Source organism: Diabrotica undecimpunctata, chromosome 8, assembly GCF_040954645.1.
Source record: "Diabrotica undecimpunctata isolate CICGRU chromosome 8, icDiaUnde3, whole genome shotgun sequence".
Lineage (NCBI taxonomy): Eukaryota > Metazoa > Arthropoda > Insecta > Coleoptera > Chrysomelidae > Diabrotica > Diabrotica undecimpunctata.
This window is the reverse complement of record NC_092810.1, coordinates 117,567,818-117,590,415: the sequence shown is the minus strand read 5'-3', so window position 1 is coordinate 117,590,415 and position 22,598 is coordinate 117,567,818. Positions and strand designations below refer to the sequence as shown.

General features: G+C 34.0%; 1 protein-coding gene across 1 annotated transcript in view; it reads left to right on the top strand.

The window, feature by feature from the left end:
- The window catches only part of LOC140448535 (synaptic vesicle glycoprotein 2C-like), an 86,380-nt gene that overhangs the window by 30,887 nt on the left and 32,895 nt on the right, over positions 1-22,598 (top strand). The window contains exons 4-7 of the mRNA XM_072541618.1: positions 7,186-7,364; positions 11,359-11,543; positions 11,625-11,797; positions 19,482-19,629. Coding sequence (XP_072397719.1) covers positions 7,186-7,364; positions 11,359-11,543; positions 11,625-11,797; positions 19,482-19,629 — 685 coding nt within the window. The remainder of the gene's footprint in view (positions 1-7,185; positions 7,365-11,358; positions 11,544-11,624; positions 11,798-19,481; positions 19,630-22,598) is intronic.

Genomic DNA, 22,598 nt, shown 5'->3' with positions numbered 1-22,598 from the left:
TGTCTACAAAATTAGGCACAATATATAATTTACTTGTAGATTTGCGACAATAGTGAGCAGGGAGTTTCGGAAGAGAATCTAAAAAAATACGCAATACATCTTTGGCGCTGTCACTGGACTTATTGCATTGAGTTTCTTTTTGGATCTCTGCTGTTTTTCTCTTTTCTCTTCCTTTCTCATTGTTTACCTCTGTTGCTGCTATCATTCCATGCTTTGTTTCTGATGTCAAACAGTTAAATACATAATGTTCGGTAAGAGCAAACGTTGACAAAAAGAACTTTTTGCAAACAGTCAAACTCTTGTCATCTAATGTTTAAAATGTGTAGGTTAATGTATTTTTCCTCCTTAATTCTTCAGTCTCTTTCTTCGTATTTCTGTTTTTTCCTTTTTGCAAACCAGAGAAGCAATATAGATTTTTTTCTGGTTCCATGTGAGATTGATCCAAAAGTTGTTGAAAAGTTCTTTTCGATCCTCTTCATTTAAATCTTGACACTGCCTTACTGTCGATTTTTTACATACGAAGAATAAGCAGACTGGTCCCATTTTTTTTTTTTTTCATTTCTAGGTGTTCCTCTTTTCGCTGTCTTTCCAACCCTTGTCCAGCCAATATATTTTTTTCCGTGTTGTCTTATTCTTTTATTTTTAATATCGATTCATCAATCTGATCAGCAATTACAGACGATGAGCTCGACATCACTTCATTTAAAATACCTTCGTGGTTTAGTGCTACGTCATTTCTTAATTCTTCTAGATGTATTTTGTCCCAGGAGAGCTCATTTGTCGAAATTTCATTGGAAACTGTTTCTAATATTGCGCCACAATCTAAACGTTCATTGTCACTATCCCTTAGCCAGTTACTCACTTTTTCAAAATCAGATTCCTTTGGCAATCCATCAGTAACATTGTCTATGTCTGTCGAAAACGTTTCTTTTGTTACTGCAGACTCCCCCAATAAAAGCAGATTGGCTGCGGCAACCTCTTGTTCCAAAGATAATAATAATATAGGTCCCAGCTCATCCGCATCGGTATTTTCCAATATTGTGGCTTCTTCATTGTTTGTTTTTATGGCACACTTAATGGTGTCCTTGATATTATTATTTAAAACGTGAACTATTACGTCATTTCTTGCATGTGTTACCATTTGACAACCTCTAGAGGTACTCATTTTAATCTGAAACAAAACAGTAATCTAAAATATTTGATGGAATTATAATTATAACGATATAAATTTAAAATAAACAGAAGTCTTTGGACAATAATTTACTATTTATAAAAAATATTATACTCGTATATTGCTTTAGTGATTTTAGGTATCTGAAGGTATACCAATTTACCAAAAATGTGTTTACTATGATATCGCATATCTGTTTTCTTGTTCTAACGCCGAAGTTTATTGATTTATGATGAGTATAACAAAGGTTTTCGGATAGCCAAGCGGGCTGGGCGGCTGGCTTCTCCTTCGCTTCAATGCGAGAGATGTCAGTTCAATCCCCAGCTCGGTGAACAGAAAACAAAAAGGCTAACGCAGCAGTTTAAAATTCGAAATGAATCTGCGGCTTAGTCTGGAATATGCTGGTATCTGATCGGCCTATGGTGGAGCAGTACGGCAAGAGATAAGGGCTTGCGGCTCGGTGATACTCCTCCATAGATCCCTACCGGAAGGGCGTGTGCCCTATATATATATAACAAAGGTTTTTAAATAATACCACAATTCGACAACATCTGTCTGCAACTTTGAACACATTCTATGACGATGCTTATTGTTTCTTTATAAATAAATTATGGTTTTGTAAGTACATACCTTTATCAACACAATGTTACCACAGCACTTTACTATGTCAACTAATTCAGATACGCGCTATCACATTAAAAAATATTCAGCTTACCTATCTCAGATGTCACTACTAATCACGTTACTCATTCAAACTATAGGTCAAATTAGCACTTTCACCATAATATGACAGAGTATTTTTTACATGCAATAAGCAATAATACTCATTTTGTCAAAAATTGGTAATACGCGGTATCACATCTTAAGCATCGATACATTGTTTAATAAAATTAGCAAAATCAATACGGTCCAAAGGTAATAAATAAAAGAAAAAAGCAGTGTAAAAAATATGTAAACAAGTCAACCTTGAAAGGTTTAAGTTAGGTCTCTAGAGTACTCTTTACAATAGCTAACAAAACTGTGAAAAAATTCTTATATAATTTAAAAAGTAGGTAACTAATTTTATTCGATATAGAAGAAAATTAAAGAGTACTTACCTTGTACGAACAGACAAATAGGAAAGTCATTAAATTGTCTAAAAAAACATAATTTTGAGTTTTTTTCATATAAAACTCTAGGTCACTGGATCAGTATAAATATGGTCATTAACCTAAAAATCTATGTGTTAGAATATCCAACATAAAAAGTAGATGTTGTTCTATATGAAGTGACATTGTTGACAGTGCAATGAGTAATGTCAAAAATAGGTCAAAAACTACTGTCAGTCAAGTCTTGTATTGTTCTGTATGTAAGAAGGAATAAAGTATAATTGTTGATGGCCAGACGTTTATTGGTGCATATTTCCTAAAGTACATATTTCCTTGTCTCTTGATGTCTTCAAACTAGAAGGAGGACTTCACCTAACTTAAATTATAACAGGTTTTGGGCCCAATCCACGTGTGAACTGTGAACAAGTTAGGTTCGTACTTCATTCAGTTTAGTTTGTTGTTATTGTCGGTGCATAAAATATGACGACCAGCAATAACGATTATAAAATTCAAGTTGACAAACTCGAGGGTCCTGAAGACTGGGCAAAGTGGAAATGGCACGTTTCGATGTTATTACGTTCGTATGCACTTGAAGACATTGTAAACGGTATGTGTAAGTGTCCTGAGGTTAGTGAAGATTTAACTTCAGCGGAAATACAGAAGCATCAGCAATGGTTAAAAGACGATGCGAAAACGGCAAGTTTGTTAGCAGGTACGCTAGGAAAAACTGTTGCCGAGCTCGTGTTGACGTGTACTCACGCTAGCGAAATATGGGACAAATTGCGTGCGAGATTTGAACGTAGCAGTACGCAACGGTTAAACATGTTAATTGAAGCCTTTTTTAGAGTCCAACGTGATGAAAAAGAAGATATTAGTACACATGTTGCGAAGTTGCAGAAACTGTTTGTAGATTTAAATGATGAACTGCAGAAGCATAATAAAAATGTTTTATCCGAAAGAATGTGTAATGGTCGGATCTTATCAACTTTGGGTAAGGACTTTGATAATTTCAAAGATTTGTGGGACACGATACCATCAAAGAATCAAACTTTGAATTTACTGATTGAGAAATTGTGTACCATTGAATTACGTGACCAAAGTAATGTAGAATCTTTTGCGTTTGTTGCACACAATAGCCCGACTGAAAAATACAATCAGAACCAAAATATGAAGTCAAAGAAAAATGTACATCGTGCAAAAGAAAAATTTCCATGTCACAAATGCAAGAAACTAGGCCATTGGGCGAAAGAGTGTCCGTTGAAAAAATCAGCTGAGAATTTAGGTAAGAATAAAAGTAATGATACTGCTTTTTTGTCTGTTGTTTTAAGTGCCTCATCTAACAATTGTATTGAAGCTGGAAAATGATATTGTGACAGTGGAGCCACAAATCATATCACTACAGATAAGCAATATTTCTCATCTTATACAGAATTTGCTGAACCAGAAAGTATATCACTTGGTAAGAAAGATGTATGTATGTTAGCCCATGGACAAGGAACAGTGAAAATTCAAACATATCTGAATAATAAATGGAAAGGTGCTGACTTGAAGAATGTTTTTTATGTTCCTGAAGCAAGTGCTCATTTGTTTTCTGTGAAAGCTGCTGCACAAAGGGGTTTAATTACAGTACTTGATGAAAAAGGTGTAAATATATATAATAAAAACACTTGTGAATCTGTAATGACTGGGTACTTCAGTAATGGCCTGTATGCACTTGATATACGTGTTATGAAACCGACAAATCCCGTTCAAGTAAAATCAGCAGAGTCAACAGATATGTTGCAAATGTACCATGAAAGATTTGGTCATCAGCATAAGCAGCATGTAAAGAAGGTATTGAAGAAAATGAATATAGACATTGATGGGTGCAAAGAAAGCTTTTGCGATGGATGTGCAATTGAAAAAATGCATAGATTGCCATTCAAATCTAGGATCAATCGACCACAAGTCATTGGTGAGCAGATCCATGCAGATGTGAATGGGCCCATGTCTATAGAATCACTCGGAAAAGCACGTTATTACGTATGTTTTAAAGATGACTTTAGTAAGTTTCGGAAAGTTTTCTTTATGAAACACAAAAGTGAGGTATGTACTTTCTTAGAACAATTTTTAAATGAAGCTAGTACAAATGGTCATGTAGTAAAGCAACTGAGATGCGATGGAGGGAGAGAGTTTGACAATAAGAAGGTATCTGAACTTCTTGCGAAGAGAGGTATAGAGCATTGTATCACTCCACCCTATACACCTCAGCAGAATGGTGTTGCTGAAAGGGAAAACCGCACCATTGTAGAGTGCGCACGTTCCATGTTAATCACATGTAAGTTGTCCAAACAATTGTGGGCAGAAGCATGCAATACTGCAGTGTACATTCTGTCATCAATTGAAAGTAAAAGTCCCTATGAATTGTGGTATGGAAAGCCAATTGGAAGTTTGAAACATTTAAGAATATTTGGCACTGAATGTTATGTTCACATGAACAAGAATATTCGCAGTAAATTTGATGACAAGGCGATACATGGTTATTTAGTTGGTTATGTGAATGACAGGGATGGTTTTAGGATATGGATTCCATCTGAAAGAAGAATCGTATCGAGCCACGACGTACGATTTAAACCTGAGGTTATATGCAATTTGCGAATTGTTGAAGCCAAATCAGTGAACCAACATCAGTCGGAATGTTTTAGTGTGAATGAAAACTCCGAAGAAGTAAAAAGTGGTATCGGTGAAATTGTGGAATCTAAGAATATAAAAAGTGTAGAAGAAACTGCGAGTGTAAAAATCAAGAAGTGAAATGATGGCTGATATGTTGACCAAGTCGTTAAATTCAAAGAAATTTCAGTTAATCTGTATGAATTTGAATTTAAAATAATGTTTATTTTGTTAAGGTCTAGTATTTAGCTTATCTACTTTTCATGTTGAGGGAGAGTGTTAGAATATCCAACATAAAAAGTGGATGTTGTTCTATATGAAGTGACATTGTTGACAGTGCAATGAGTAATGTCAAAAATAGGTCAAAAACTACTGTCAGTTAAATTTTGTATTGTTCTGTATGTAAGAAGGAATAAAGTATAATTGTTGATGGCCAGACGTTTATTGGTGCATATTTCCTAAAGTACATATTTCCTTGTCTCTTGATGTCTTCAAACTAGAAGGAGGACTTCACCTAACTTAAATTATAACACTATGTAACTGATATTTCAAAAAACTTACGGCCATATCCAGTTCTCTATACAAACTCTTAAAAATCCATATAGAAGAGACGACACGTGGTTTTATTCCTCCATACCAAAAAAAAACATAGCTACAGCAAACAAGGTTCAATACTAATATTCTGCTACCTCATACAAAAATAAATAAAATGAATTAATACATACTACCTATGTATTGTGTCCACAAAATTTGTCTTAATTCTATATAATTCTTAAAAGAATCCAAAAATATAACTCTCAGACATGGTCGATTGATTAATATGTCGTCTATATTACCGTTAGCTTCGAATGCCGACAGAAGACCAAACAAAATGGTCTATTTGAAAACTAACAACTGTCAAAACATAGAATTAAATATTTACCATGACACCTTAAACAGGCCTAATAGCTATGCAACTAATTACACAAAGATGAATAGACCCTTAACCTAATTTAAGGTGTTAATCATTTTAAAATGTAACACTGACCCTCTAATATGTGATAAGACAGCTGAATGTACGAAGACATCTTCATCACCAAATAAATCAATACAGATTGCCGTCTATGCCGATGAAATCATCATTATTTCTCGCAGAACAGAAGACGAGGTAGAAATATATTTACAAATAAAACAGAAACAAAAGAGATTGGACTAGAAATAAATGTTCAAAAGGCAAAAAAGGTAACACAGGAAAGAGCTAGGGGAAACAGACGTACAGCTAAATTAGAGGACGATATTGAAACTGGAGAAAGTTTCACATATCGGGAAGTTGCATTTAACGAAATGGAACAAAAGAACTAGAAATTTAAAGAAGAGTAGGAAAGGAATACAAAGAATATTTTCACTCGCCCATGTATTCCGCTCCAAAGACACACACTGGAAATCGAAAATCAGGGCCTACAAAACGATTATCATACCAATAGTAAGTTATGGATGCGAGACATGGGTGATGACAGAAGACACGAAAAGAAAGCTGAAAGGAAAGTCCCAAGGAAGATATTTGGACGTATTAACGAAAACAGAGTATAGAGACCCGGGTACAACCATGAATTCTACCAACTGTTCAATGGGGACCGATCTCAGAATTCCTTGAACTTCAGAGACTTCGATGGACTGGTAATTTAGTGAAAATGGAAACCGAAATATTGTCAAAAGGAGTCCTAGATAGTAACAGTTAGGGCGCAAGACCAGAAGGAAGGCCACAGGAAAGGTGGGAGAATGAGGTGGCACCGTACGCCCAAAATTTGCTAGACATAAGAACTTATAGAAGATCGTCGCGAGACCAGCAAAGTTGGAGGCATAGTTTGGAGGAGGCCAAAGCTTGATTTGAGCTTGATCGCCATTGGAGAGAGAAATATAGATATTTGATAATTACCGATTTTTCCTATACCAACAAATTATAGCATTAATTTGTGAAGGTGGATGATGAGAGTTGGCATGCAAGTAACGATTGGTATGGGTGGGTTTACGATAAATAGAGTAATGAAAACCTTCGGGTTGGTTTTTCTTTACGAAAACGTCGAGATACGGTAGAGATGAATTAGTTTCCGCCTCCATCATGAACTGGATACTAGGATCTGTACTATTCAGATGAGTTTAAAAAGACACTAAAGCATCCCTGTCATGGGGCCAAATGACGGTGACTTAATGTTTTGCGATAAGTAATTTTTAAAATGTGAAAAATTTTCCAAACGTTTTAAATAATTTTTTTAAATAAAGGATAATAATAATTTTTAGATTTAATGGTCCATTTTCTGCTAGCACTACCCTTCTTACGGAATATCATGCTGCAGCATATAGGTCAAAAGTACAACTATTCAGAGGTGTTACATTCTCGCTTGGATTTTTCATATTACCACTTATTGCTTGGGCTATTTTACCACTTGATATCGATTACAAAATATTTGGACTTATAGGTAAGTGTCAATTGATTTTTTTGCAAATATATAAAACTAGCTCCGGCAAACCCCGGCTCCGGCAAACCTCGTACCGTACCGTATTAGAATTAATAAATGTGTTTAATTATTATTTGATTTATATTCATTTTTTAATTAAGATTAAGTTAATTAAGTTCAGTAAAACTTTAAACTAAACGAAACGAAGTGGGTAACCTAAATCTTTTTCACAACAAATCACAAATGAAATGAAAAAAAGCTTGGATCTGTTTATTATTATTCTCTCTGTATTATTATATATTTTTTTAAGTTCATCAATGTTAAGTGGTTTTCTTTATGTTAATTTTGTAGTCGGGAAGCTATTACGAGAAATTAATGACAAAAGTGATTTAGTTCTTACATTGAAGCTTTAAAAGGAAGCCACAAAAATAATAGGTGCAGACACTAAGTTTGAAATAAATTTAATTATATAAAGAAGAAGAGAGACCATATTTATTGTGTTAGAACTCAGAGGGCCATAGCTGTATTGATGTGTATATATGTATATGTGTGCAAAAGCATTTTTGTATATATGAGCATGTTTTCAACCTCGACATCGCGCGGTTGATAAGGTGATATCATATGGATAAAGATAGGTGTGAATAACGTATAACCAAGTAAACACTCGTTGATTATTTGAGAACATGGTATAGGTGCTGCAGCTCTATGATGCAGCTACTGTAAATTTTTTTAATAAATATGACCCCCCCCCCACACACACACACACACGCACACACACACACACACACACACACACACACACACACACACACACACACACACACACACACACACACACACACACACACACACACACACACACAGACACACACACACACGAATATACACACACGAATATACACACACGAATATACACACACGAATATACACACACGAACACTTACTTACTTTATACTTTGATTAAAACTTTAAACTAGGATTATAGCCTGCCGTGCCTGTCAATCAACGTACCTTTATAAACTCGTGAAATAAAGGTAAACAATAACATGGGAGCAAAGAGACGGCTCAGTTCAGAAACCACACTCTATCGGAAACACTTAGAGAGATGATAGACTCTATCTTATGTATATCTTATCTCTAACAGATTCTTAGTTGAATAAAAAATGTCTATCTAATAGGTACTTAGCAAAATACAAAAAAGAGGCAAAATAGGTGCTAATAGCTCAAGAAAATCTCATAACCCTACCCAAACAAGGACTCGTTAAAAACCTAGGGACCCTAACCGACCAGACGAGATCATATAGTTAAGTCAGGAAAGTATTTAAAATAATAGTAATATATACTGATATTTAACTAGATTAGGCTCAAACAGACCTGATTAGAAACAAGCTAGAACAAATAGTGAATGAGGTGCCTATCGGAAATCAGAATCAACTTCTACAGTTATATAAAATAACGTTAAACTTGATTTATGGGTAAATTGTGCTTACGAATATATAAATAAAATTGATTGTTAATATGGTGAGTACTATTAAAGGCCTGTGAGAGATCAAACTTGATTGTAGTCGATTTCAACAATATGCAAAATCATCTACAAGAAATGTAACAGGTAACAGGCAATATTTCTCAACAACTTTCTCAACAGAGCTATAGAGTTGAAGATGTTAAAAAATGATTAAGAGCGTTGCCAGAATGAATAGAAATAGAAATACAGATAGAAGAAACGAACTGAAAATACAATCCACAGAGTTCGTGGGGCCATTTATACCGGATGAAAGATACCATACCAGTGGTAAGAGTTTGGGAAGCAAAATATTGAAAAACAAAAAAGAGGAAGACTAAGACAGACATGAGATGAAGCAATCGATAAGATATTGGAGAAAAGAGGAGTGACATGGACAGACGCAAAAATGTTGACACGAAACCGCAAAGAATGAAACAAATTTGTTGAGAAGTAAATATAACATTACACCATCATATGGTAGCAAGCTTTTTTGATTATATATACAATATGATGCAAATGTATGGAATAAATTCATTATTTCAGAAATAGACGACTTTTAGAAAAAATCTTAAAACACGTCAATTTTAATTTTTGAATGGCCATCAACTGCTATATATGTGTTGGACATTACGTCATTAGTGTCGGCGTAATGACGTAATCGACGATTTTTTTAAATACAAATCGAGGTCACGCGACAGCTTATTTAAAAGGTCTCCTTATCGCCTTTGCAACGATGTAATCATTTTAATATTTATTTCTACAGGGTTAACCAAAACTGTTGGTTTATTAATACAATTAACTTACAATAAATGTTTACTTAAACACAATTAAAATACAACAAATGTTCAAATTGACGACCTTCAGCAATATTACAGTGTAAAAGATGGGTAATAAATTCTTTCCTAACGTTTTCGATGACTTCAGGTGTTATTTGTGCAATTTCTATTCTGATGCGCTCCTTCAACAATTCTACATTATTCGGTCCATTTTGATACACACTGCTCTTTAAATATCCCCACAAAAAAGTCTAACGGAGTCAAATCTGGAGACCTTGGTGGCCATTTGATGGACCCCCTTCTACCTATCCACCTACCTGGGAAAACGTTATTAAGGTAATTTTATACCTCAACGCCGTAGTGTAAGGGAGCCCCATCATGTTGGTACCACAAATCATTTTTATTTGGAAATAGCTGTGGCATTCTAGATAACGAGAAGCAGTTAAGTTTTCATCAAAAAATATGGCCCTACAATTTGATTGTGTATAATGCCGGCCTTAACATTCACCTTCTCGGGATATTGTGTCCTATAACCTTACATCCAAAGTGGATTTTCACTTTCCCAGTATCGATACCTCTGGCGATTTACGTGACCGTCCAGCATAAAAGACGCTTCATCAGAAAAAAGTACGTTTTGTATGAAACCCTGATCTCTGTTACATTTTTTCATAACGGTTTTGCAGAATTCAATTCTTCTATCAAAGTCATCTTCTAATAGCTCCTGGACCAGTTGTACTTTGTATGGATGTCACTTCTCCTTTTTTAGCACTCTTACAACAGTGGATTGGTGGACATTAGTATCTAGTATGACCTGCCAAGAACTGGTATGGAAATTTTCTTGATACGCCAGTATTTCGTCCAGTTTCTTGGCTTCGGATATTGATTTTCTACCACTTTTGGGAAGATCTTATGGCCCGTACTTTCTAATTTTTTGTTTTAATTTTACTTACTGTTCATTGAGTAATTGGTTCGCGATTGGGGTATTTAGCGTTAAATAAATTACGAACTTCTGCTTGAGTCCTCACTCTATCTCCATAACCAATCACGATTAAAATCTCGATTCGTTCTGTTTCTATAAGTTTCATGTTTGTAAGTGCTGTTATTAATGTCAGCAAAAACTCAAAGAGTAAAAATTTGACGTCTATCATGTGGCAGATTCACAGATCATTGATAAATAAAGAGAAGTCAATGACAATATTGATTTAAATATTTTTGAAAAATAACTTGGAATCCTTACTACAATAATTAATTTAGGATTATAATGTAGCATTATTTGTTATCAATGTATTTTTTTTGGAACCAGCAACAAACACTATTTTGTTTTATTCCCAGTGGCGTTCCTGAGTGTATTTTAGTTCAGCGAATGAATATTTATTGTAACTTCATGTTACTTAACTAAGTTCATAATTTTGGTGAACCCTGTAGAAATAAATATTCAAATTATTATATCGTTGCAAAGGCGATAAGAAGACCTTTCAAATGAGATGTCGCGTGACCTCGGTTTGTATTTAAAAAAATCTTCGATTATGTCATTACGCCGACACTGATGACGTAATGTCCAACACCTATATAGCAGTTGATGGCCATTTAAAAATTAAAATTGACGTGTTTTAAGATTTTTTTTAAAGTAGTCTGTTTCTGAAATAATCCATTTATTCCATACATTTGCATCACACTGTATATTATTTTTGTATTGATCTTCCCATACAGCTTTAACAACATTATTTATTTTCAGAAATACATTCCTGGAATATTTTTCTCTTATGTTGTTCCATGGGAACGTTCTTGTCTGCTATTGGATTTTATTTTATACCTGAGAGTCCAAAGTTTTTGATGAGTAACGGCAAGAACAAAGCAGCAATTGCGGTTTTCCAAAAGGTATATAGATGGAATAGCGGAAAATCAAACGCAGACTATCCGGTAAATAGCATTTTAGCATTCTTGTTATAAACTTTTGAACTTTTTATTATTATAAATTAAATTTATTATCTATTATTGTAGATAAAGGAGCTTAAGGAAGAATTAGAATGTACAATTAGAGGAAATCAAAAGCGAAGGGCATCCGTACAAATAGCTGTTAACAACTTTTTTGTTCATTTAAAGCCTTTATTTAAACCTCCTGTTGTCTTTCATCTGCTTTTAGTATGTGTTATGTCATATCTGGTTATGATGAGGTAAGCAAACCTATTAATAAAGTAATACGTTGGAGTATCGAAAGACCCGACAGAATTCTTTATATAAACGTAAGTTTTTGCCAAAATCTCGTATGAAAAACTGAAACGGTCTAGCTGACTAATTAATAGGTGATTCCGCTCACAGTTTCCGAATCATATGAATTTAATTTTAAATAGAAAACAAAAAAAGTAAACGAAAAACGTTCTTTAAAAGGAGCATCACCGCGATTAATAATTGACTTACTTCAGATTTCTCGACACTTAGACGTTTAGTATTGATGTTAATTTGTAGATATCATATATTTGTGTGTTCTTAATAATACACAATATATGAAATTCTTTTAATACACAACTCCTGTTGCTGTTCGTAGTTGACGAGAACTTTTAAATTATTTTCTGAAAGACAATTTCACAGAAAATAGGCATTTTGGCTTATAGGTCAGCTTAAATGCAAACCGGGTTATCTGCCAATAATTCAGTTCTGTGATGGTGAGAAAAAGTACTAATGAGTAGAGACCAGACATATAGGCACTAAAATTTTCCAAAATATGCGCATATATTTACACACATTTTTGCCAAGATATCCATAATTTTTATTTACATATGCAATATTTTTTATACATACGTTAATTACATAAATTTCTCTCTCCTGTTGCCGACCAGAATGTAGCTTCGACTATTTTTTAAATAATTTTAAACTGTTTTTGCTTGTTTAGTGTAGTGTTATGTACAATTTTATGTTTAATTGTATGTTTATGACATTCTGCGATTGTTGGATAGCCCAAAATTGACGAAATGTCCCTGAAGATGCTCTAGGAAGCGAAAGTACTTGGGCAAGATTTAATTAATAAAACTATGCTCGATATCTGCCTTTCATTTTTTCAAAGGTAATTACATAAATGACAAATAAACCAAAAATGGATGTTAGTCATTAGTTCCATTAAAAAAAATGTTCAAATAATATTTTATTCCGTTAATTATATGTACATTATTATTTACAAACAAATATTTTGAATATATACTCGTCAAATGAATGGCAATAACATACACACAACCAAACTTATATGGAATCATCTGATATTTTTTTATTATTTCGAGGGAATCGAAAAGATCAATATAAGAAGTAAAACAATATTTATTTTAAAGCAATTTAATCACCAACACATAAAAATTACAACAAAAAATCAAAACTATATGTATTAAAGTCAGTAGCATACATAATTTCAATGTATAATCAATAATGTTTAAATTGTTTTTAATTATTAATGTTTGTGCTAGTAGTCAGTGTTACCACCCGTAGCCCTTATGCAAGCTTCCATTTGCGTGGATATGCTCCTAAATAAAGTGTCAACACTTTGTTGGGGTAGGTTGTTTCATTCTTCAAGAGCAGCCTATACTAGCTGTGGGATTTTTTGTGAGTTATCCCAGCGAGCTCTAATTGTTCTGTTAAGCATATCCTACAAATGCTGTATAGGGTTAATATTTGGTATGTGAAGGTACATTATCGTCCATGAAAATTTAATTTTCTCCCCTTTGCACTTTTCCAAAGCTTAACTACAGTTTTTAGAACTAAATCAACATACCTGCTAGCTGTTAAAGTTTATTAGATTAAAATTAAAGGAGTTTTTTTAGCGATCATAATTGCACCCCGGAACATGACACTTCCTCCTTTATATCTGTGAACAGATCTGGTAGTTTCCGTTCTAGCTTGTCTTCCTCGCCCTCTAAATACACAAATTTGTTGATCATCTGATTTTACACAACTCCTGGTTTCGTCTGAAAATAGCACATTCTGCCATTTTCCAATGCACCAGTTTTGGTGTTGAAGACACCAATTTAGGCGATTAATTTTGTTGATATAAGGTTGAATGCTCGAATAAATGAACTTTGATCAAATGAAAGGCAGATATCGAGCACAGTTTATTAATTAAATCTTGCCAAGTACTTTCGCTTTCTATTTTATGTTTGTAGTGTCTAGTGTCTGATCTGGTTCATTTTGACAATTAGAGATGTTTAAATTAGCAGGAAGGAGTTTAGTGGGCCCAAAATTGTTTGTTTTTTCTATTTAAACATAAACATTATTAAAATTGTACTTATATGATTTTACGTTGAAAAATTTTATCGCTAATGCTTTTTGTGCTGTTAGTTTCTGGTTCTGGCAAGATTGTACTACAGTCACTGGTTTTATTAGCATTTTTTGCAGTCGAATCATAAAAGTTTTCTATTAAACTGGATTCATTAATATGCATTTTACTATTATCACTAACACATGAAAAGTTTAAATCACCTATTGACGTCTCTGGGAAAATCGCCCCCGCTGGGCCTCTTATAGACTTATTTATTACACTGAGTTAATGTCAAACTTTGAATCACCTATACTAATTTAAAATCGAGTTGGTTAGTAGAAAAAGACACTGGGCGCTTATTATTGTCGACCTATCGCTTCGAAAGTTCGAATAATACTCTACCATTTTGATTATTTGTATTATTTTATAGGTCTAAAAAATGTCTCAGTTTTGCTTTATTTGCAATAAACTTTTAAGTGAAGATAAAACAGTTGTGGTTGATCGTGGAATGCAAAATTTAATTGAGGTCAGTACCATGAGAGGTAATGAGTTTACTGAGTATTTAAGAACTTAAAAATCCATTAAAATACACGTGGATTGCAGAAAATAATACACCCGGAATACTTCAATCGCTGTAGTCAAAAGACATCATGAGGAAGAACAAGTTAGTACTTCAAAAAAAAGTCCACCTCGTACTAGAAGATAAGTAAGTGAATCAAATTTTTGTTAGCATTTTTGAAAGCATAAGATCTTCGAAAAAACATTTGTAACATGACTACACTAAAATTCAAAAATCCCTGTTTAAATAAAATGCGTTCTGATGATGTTTCAAAGGCGGTTAAACGTATTAATTTTGAGTATGATTTAGTCACTGCTGATGCCAAATACCATGACAGTTGTTACAAATCTTTCATAAAACCTAACACTGGCGGTAAAATTGGCCATCCACAGGATGAAACTGTAAACTCTGCGATGGAGAAAAATTTTTTTCAATTCATAGAAACGAGTGATGATTGCCAGTTTTCGTTGGGCAAATTAAGAAATGTTTGTCAATATGTTGCTTTGGATGACAGAACTATAAAAATACAATTGAAACTAAAGTATGGCAGTAGAATTTTATTACAGAGAAGCCTGAAAAGTTAACATTTATTTGTTTTATTGACAATTACCAAGATATTTTAAGTCAAGTCTGGTCTGATAAAAAATTACTTGCATTGATAAATACCGATACTTTACGTTTGTAAAGAATACGCGAAAAAAGAAACAAGTACCACTATCATGTTTTACTCCAACATCGGCATCTGCTATTCAACACTTGTATCGAGTATACTATTAAGTTCACATGCCTAGGCAATCAACTGAATCCAGAAGATTGGGGTTGGAAATTGGTAGATAATGCTCTGGAATCGATTAAAACTTTACTCCTACCTGCTCCAGAAAAACTTCTTTACACTATTTTTTGAATTGCTAAAAAGGTTGTAGTGCCAAATGAGACTGTAAACAAGTAGGGTTGCTGTGTTGTCCAGCGTGTACCAATTGCCAAGACCAGCCTTGCTCAGATGTCCAGTTGAGTACAATAGAGGTAGATTTCTGTGATTTTAATGAAGAGACCATTGACCAAAAAACGCGCGAGTACACTACCTCACAGATGGCGTGGAAATGTGTGCATAACATGTATAATGTTACACTTAGAATCGCGATATCTCAGCAATGGTAACTCTTAAGAAAAAAATTATGAAGACTTTTTTGGAGAAAATTTTAAGATCAACAACTTTGGTTTAAGTTTATTGATTTTCATAAAACTTACCATTTTCGAGAAAAATCTAAAAAACCTTAAATTTTGACCTTTGACCTCGATTAACTTTTGTAGCACACATACGATCGATGGGTATTTTTAAAACTTACTCAACAACTCTAAAACTAAAAGAGATTTTTAAATTGTTAATGTTTCTTCGTCAAAATCCATTATAAATTATTTCCATGAACGAAATGACTAGAATAAAAAATTGTTGCATCTGAGAGTATGAGTAAAATTGTATTGGTTGTTTCAGTTTTGGGAAGAAATAAAATTATCAGAGTTTAGTTTACAAACCCTAAAATTGTAACATTGTTAGTTTTGTTTAGCTGCTTACAGGCAATCAAATAGTATTACTTGCAGAGAAATTATTGTCTAAAACCCCAATTAGTAGATCAGATACCAATCAGTAGTTTCGTGTACGATAAAATATAAGTAATTATTGTCGATAATCTATTTAATTAAATAAATTTGTGCTTATTTTTAGTAGTCCTAGCTTGAAATGCTCATTTTCAACATTATTATCCCACTTTGATTAATTAAGGTGTTGAAACACGATGAAACATTTATTATTTAATTTTTATAAGAGGGTACATTGATAGTAATACACTTCTATTCTTTGGCAATTCAGAATTTGCAAATGCTAAACATAGTAATCTGTAATTTATTTCCCGACAATACAATAATACTACTCAGTTGCTTATCTATTTTATTTGGTCTAAAGTCTAGCTTAGCCTACTTACCTATAAAAGTAAAAAAGCCCGAAGAGATTATTTTGACCCCGAGTTCTTAAACCAATTAAAACCCAGTTTAAAGGAATTACATCAACTCTAAACGATAGAATCTGATTTTCATTGTTAGTTTTATTGTTTAAACATTTGAAACACCATACAGTTTGCAGTTTTTGGCGTTTGCCACACATTGATTTGTTACGGACGTGGCTCTGATTGGAAGTATGATTTTCTTTACAAAAAACTTTCAACTGACATTGTTTTCGTTTTTGAAAGGTAACAGTGCTAGTTGCTGGTAGAACCAGTGTTGCTGGGTGTAGTACCAGATTTCGGGAGGCAAAGTATGGAGCCCGTAATTCTTTACACAGCTGAAGAATAAACTTACTACGACTGAGTCTACTTCCAGTTACTTAATCAATCAATTAATCAGTTTATAACGTTCTACGCTGCCTTATGATTTCCAGTCTCCATTTATCTCGATCGTTCCAAAGGTTTTCTTCAACTCACCTCTTACTTAAGTCTTTATCGATTCCTTCTCTCCAAGTTAATCTCGGTCGACCTTGTTTTCTTTAACTCACCTCTTACTTAAGTCTTTATCGATTCCTTCTCTCCAAGTTAATCTCGATCTACCTTGCTTTCTTCTTCCATGCGGTGTCAGTTCAATACTTTCTTTGGTATTATGTGTTGATCCATTCTTTGGACGTGTCCATACCATCTTAGTTGATTTATTCTAATGTCCCCTGTTATATTGTGCTTAACACTTATAATTTCTCATATTGTTTTGTTTTTAACTCTGTCTAATCTTGATTTTCCAGCCACTCCTCTCCAGAAGTAAATTTCTGTTGCTTCTATTCCTTTTAGGTTTTTTCCTTTCAGTGGTCATATCTTACTTTCATGTGTAACAATGCTATTTATAATGCTGTTATAGATTTTGTGTTTGTTTTCTTTGGAGATTGTTTTGTCCCACAGTACACTGTTTAATTGCCTAATAGCTTGTCTTCCCTGGCTATTTCTGTGTTTCATTTCTTCGTCTAATTTGCCATCGTTGGTTATTTGCCTTCCAGTTATTTCCAGTCTTATTTCGTATTGATGTAACGAGCTCAACAAAAGCACATTTGTATGCAGCAGCTTTCCTTGGTATGCAGTAGTGTTATTTTTTCGTCACTCTCAAATATATGGGTAACATACAATTCTCTATTTTCACGCTTTATGCTTACATGAACTTCCTCTCTGTTGTGATTCAAATTACCCACAAGACTTGGCCAATTTCGTCGAAATGAAGGGACAATAGTTGTTCATTCACGATGAGGTTTATTCCCGGTTTGTAACAGGAACCAGTGTTTTCTACAAATCCATTCCAAACCGCCGAAGCTAGAACAAATATGTCGGTTTTCAATCATTCAGATCTCATTTGCTTTACGTCAAATCTTGAAGATTTCAAAAAAGATATTTTACAATATCTTTAGATCTGTCTCATGGCATAGTTTGACTTAAAAAAGTGAGGACCTTATATACTGTTAACTACAAGCTGTTGGTTGGAAAATTTTTGGCGCTGTAGACTCCTCTTGCGTACATAATAGCAAGAGCAGCTTTCACTTCTTCCAAAGTTACAGTCCATGTATTATTTTTCAAACATCGATGTGCTTCTGTAACATGCTCTTGTTGATAATAAGATGACGAGTTGACAAGATGATAATATTAGCTGAATCGTGTTGTCGAGAAGTAGAAGCAGCGTTTACATAAATTGATTATTCTTATACAATAAACTTTTTAACTGATCTGAAGCGTAAGAGTCACTTGAATTACTATTTTTTAGTGGTACGTATTCCTCGTCGTCTGACTCATTATTTACCTCAAATTTAGATTTGCCCTTAAAAACATCTTCTTCTATTTTTTATATTTCTTCAAGAAGTTCAAGTTCTGATAGTCCACATCGAGACATCTTTACAGTCGTCTTGAATTTTTACAAAGAAACTAATGTTTCAATATTCCAGAAACGAGAATTAGCAGGATCTAACAAAGCGTATGATAAACAAAAAACTTTCAAAGAATAAACATGATGTAACAAAAGACCGTCTAGGAAAAAACGTACATAAAGTCATAACGTACATAAATAAACGTACCTAAATTAATTTTACCCACCCAACAGAAGTTAATAGAAATAATTGTCTCCAATTTCCGAGAAAACAACAGTTTGGCGCCTTCAGACTTCTATGGTAGGTTTGTTTAACCTATTGTATAACCTGTTTAACCTAAAAAACCATTTAATAAATTAAGTAAACAATATTTTTGTGTGTTAAATAACGTTTCATATCAAAATATTAGTCATAAAATATGAAATTATTGTTGCCTCAAATAAAAAAAAACTACAATAACTTCAAATAGCAACAGGGGCCAAATTGGTCCCAACGAATTTCTGGTCCTTTAAGCTGTACGCACGATACCGCCGGTGACGGTGACAGATTTAATCGTCGGGTATATGTTAACACAAAATCAAGCCAATGCTTATGTTAAATTAAATAGTATTCATCTTCCAAAAGTAATTTTGAACAAAATATATAAAAAACACTTAGGTGTTAGAAGCAATAATTGAAAATAATTTTAGCGGTGGAATAAGTAGATTCGCTTTTGTAAAGTCAGCCTTATTTCACTACCGTAGTAATGTCAGCTAAAATTTTATTAAGTAGGTGTATTGATCTTAAGAAATTGTTATATGTAGTAGATATAAGTGTCTATTATATTTTAGTTCCGTTTTTAATTATATACCTAATCTATTTTGACTATTAATGCATTGAAGTGCGGTTTGGAAGTTACAACAAGGAAGAAACTGAACAGCTGAGCGTACCGCGGATGAAATCGGCGCAATCGTCCCATACCCATCTAAGTCAGGGTGGCTTGTCAGCATCCGGTATAACTAATATTGTTGACTTTCCTGAATATTTTTATTTTCGTAATTAAATATTGTAGAAGATATATACTAGAATATGTAAAATATTGCAAAATATGCATAAACAGTAAAAAATAACAATTATTTGCAAAATATGCAACAAATATGCAATTGGCATACCTATTACATATTTTTCTTTTTGCAGCGCGGGTTTGCTCAAGTTTTGGCTTCCACAGATTCTACAGTATTCTAACAGTAACGAATCTTCAAATAACTCAACTACATTTAGCATTTGTAACATGATCAATACGTTAGCTAAACCCAAAATAGAATCTACAGAAGTATGTCATGTGGTAAGTATTGCAAGCATAAAATAATAATGTTGTCATTGTTCAATTCATTGTTCATTGGTCAATCGCCTTTTTTCCTTCCGATATTGCTTTTACTTGATTTACTGATGAGAAAAACATTTTTGGTATAAGATATCCAATATGTTATCATTTTCAATGTATTTATTTAAAATTTTCCAAATATTGTATATATTTGTTATTTTCGATGAGATTGTTAGCCTCATGAATATTTTTTGGTCATCTTTTACAGTTTTACTCCTGATTCTGGAAATCTCAATGCAATCTATACATTTTGTTTCTCATTTTTCATCTAATTTCTTTTTTTTATTATTATTTTAGTCAGCATGTCTTTTACCTTTTACTCTTTTACTCTTTTACTACAGTGTGATTGAACAATCACACTGTAGTGAATAAGGAAATCCGCATAGTATTCTTGCTAATAAATAATAGTGTAGGAAATTTATTCTCAGAATAAGAAAAATATTCAATAACTATCAATAAAAAAACGTTATAACATAAGCTCTTATAACAAATAGGTTCTAATTTTCTTCGATCAATAGGTCTTAGATGTTTTCTTTGCAATTTCCTGGTTTTGAGGAATCCTCTCATCTCATTAAATTCGTACAATACTTCTCCTCAACAGTACATTATGAAAGAAGACAAACACATGACATAAGCATTAAAGGCCCAATTTAATCCTGTCAACTACACTATTTAAGTTTGAGTCCAAGCTTACCGAGGCTTCCTTAAAAATGAACAAAAGTATCAGTTTCTCCACCAACTAATATTCCGTTAAAGAGGCACAGAAGGAGTATAAGGCTGTGACTAAAGAGGCCCAAGACATTTTCTTGGAGAATCTACCGTAACGGAGTAAAACACATGTCTGCTGCAGAGAGACTTTACCATGCCGTCACCCCAGTGCATGGTAAAGCCTCTGGGATTGCTTCTTTCTAGTTTTTGGTTTATGTTCTACTAATAAGGGGGTTCCAAGAACATCTCTTAAGATTCTCCTTCTAAAGAACGGTGATGATACTTTAATTACCTATGGTATTCGGCTTATGAGAGCTAACGGCAAAGAAGGTAGTATCGTACACAAAGGCCTCCTATAAGTCACCCAGTGACAACGGCATCATGCTGAATTTGCTATAGCAGCGTCTGTGCATCATTGTTCCCTCACTGGTAAAGGTAATTAGGGTCTGTCTTGGGATATGGTTTATTCCGGTATTCTGGAAGAAGTTATGTACCTTCTAGGCTGCATAAACTTAATTTTACCTGTGCTACCTGTGAACAGCAGAATAGATTCTAGATATAGGATATTAATACATAATATATATCAACACGCTGAAATGGTAGTCACGATGGATAACGGAATGAAAACGAGGCCAATAAAAATCAACCGAGGAGTAAGACAGGGAGACACCATATCTCCAAAACTATTTACTGCCGCACTTGAAGACATCTTTAAATCACTAAATTGGGAAACGAAGGGACTATCGATAAACGGAAAGTATTTAAACCATCTAAGATATGCAGATGACGTAGTACTAATAGCCGATAGCTGAAAAGAACTGAAGACGATGATCGATGAGCTTCATACGGAATCCATAAAAAAGGACTGAAAATGAATCTGAGTAAAACTAAGCTAATGTAGAATAAAGATGATCAACCGACGATAACCATCCAAGGAACAAAAGTGGAACATGTAGAAGAATACATATATCTGGGTCAGAATATCAAGGTAAACAAAGAAAACCAAACTACCGAAATAAGCAGACGAGTAAAAATGGGATGGGCCGCATTTGGAAAACTCTCATACATACTGAAAGACAAAAAGATACCCCAAAACCTTCGAACAAAAGTGTTCGATTCTTGTATCCTTCCCGTTCTCACTTACGGAGCTCAAACCTGGACATTCACAAAAAAGAACATGGACAAGATTCGAAAAACTCAGCGAGTCATGGAACGACAGATGCTTGGTATCTCACTAATAGATCGGCAAACGAACGAAGCAATCCGGAACAAAACAAAAATAAAGGACGCCGCGAAACAAGCAGCTAAATTAAAATGGAAATAGGCTGGACACAACGAACGTCTCGAAGATGGTAGATGGAACAAAGAAGTCGGAAACTGGCGACCGTACGATTCGAAGAGACCAAGAGGAAGACCTCAAGTGCGCTGGAGCGACGATATCAAAAGAGTCGCAGGACCAATGTGGAAACGCCTAGCACACAACAGGGATGAATGGCGAGAAATGGGAGAGGCCTTTATTCGACAATTCGGATAGAAAAAGGGGGATACAAAAAAAAACAAAAAAAGGCCTTTACTGATGTACATTGCCAACGTGTGGTTTCGCTGCCTCAATTAATTCGACCAAGGTTAAGTTGGCTCACCTCCAGAGCTTTGCGTACGTTAGTATCATAGGAGCCATAAGAACCGTCTTCACAGGAGCTCTTCTTTTAATGTTGGACATACCAAATACAAAGCCAAGATGATCGCCTACTGGCTTAACTACTGTAAGCAGTAGTTCGCAACAACTAGTCGGACTAAAAACTATGTTATTTGGAAGCAGCTCAGGGACTGCAATCTTATGCTTTCCATAAATCTAAAACTAGCACTGCTTTGACTGGTTTGTTTGGTTTGAAAAAAAAAAAACAAGCTGGACGAGCGGTTAGGCATTCCGAGAGTAGGTACTACTCAAATATAGAAGGTATATTATCACACCCGAATGTGATTCGAGTGCCCTTAAATACTGGCGGGCTTAGTCTTAAAAAGCTTCTCTCACAGAGGGCTAGTAATGAAGTTGTGAGACATGCTAGGCCCCATTTAGCGTAGTAACCGTTAAATCCTTCGTCCCAGGGAGATTCGAATGGCTTTTTTTTTTTTAAATTCTATAACAAAGTATTATTTCGAAACAAATCAGGATATTATCTTGGACCACCGTACCTAGTCAAAAATCAATCTTATATAAACAG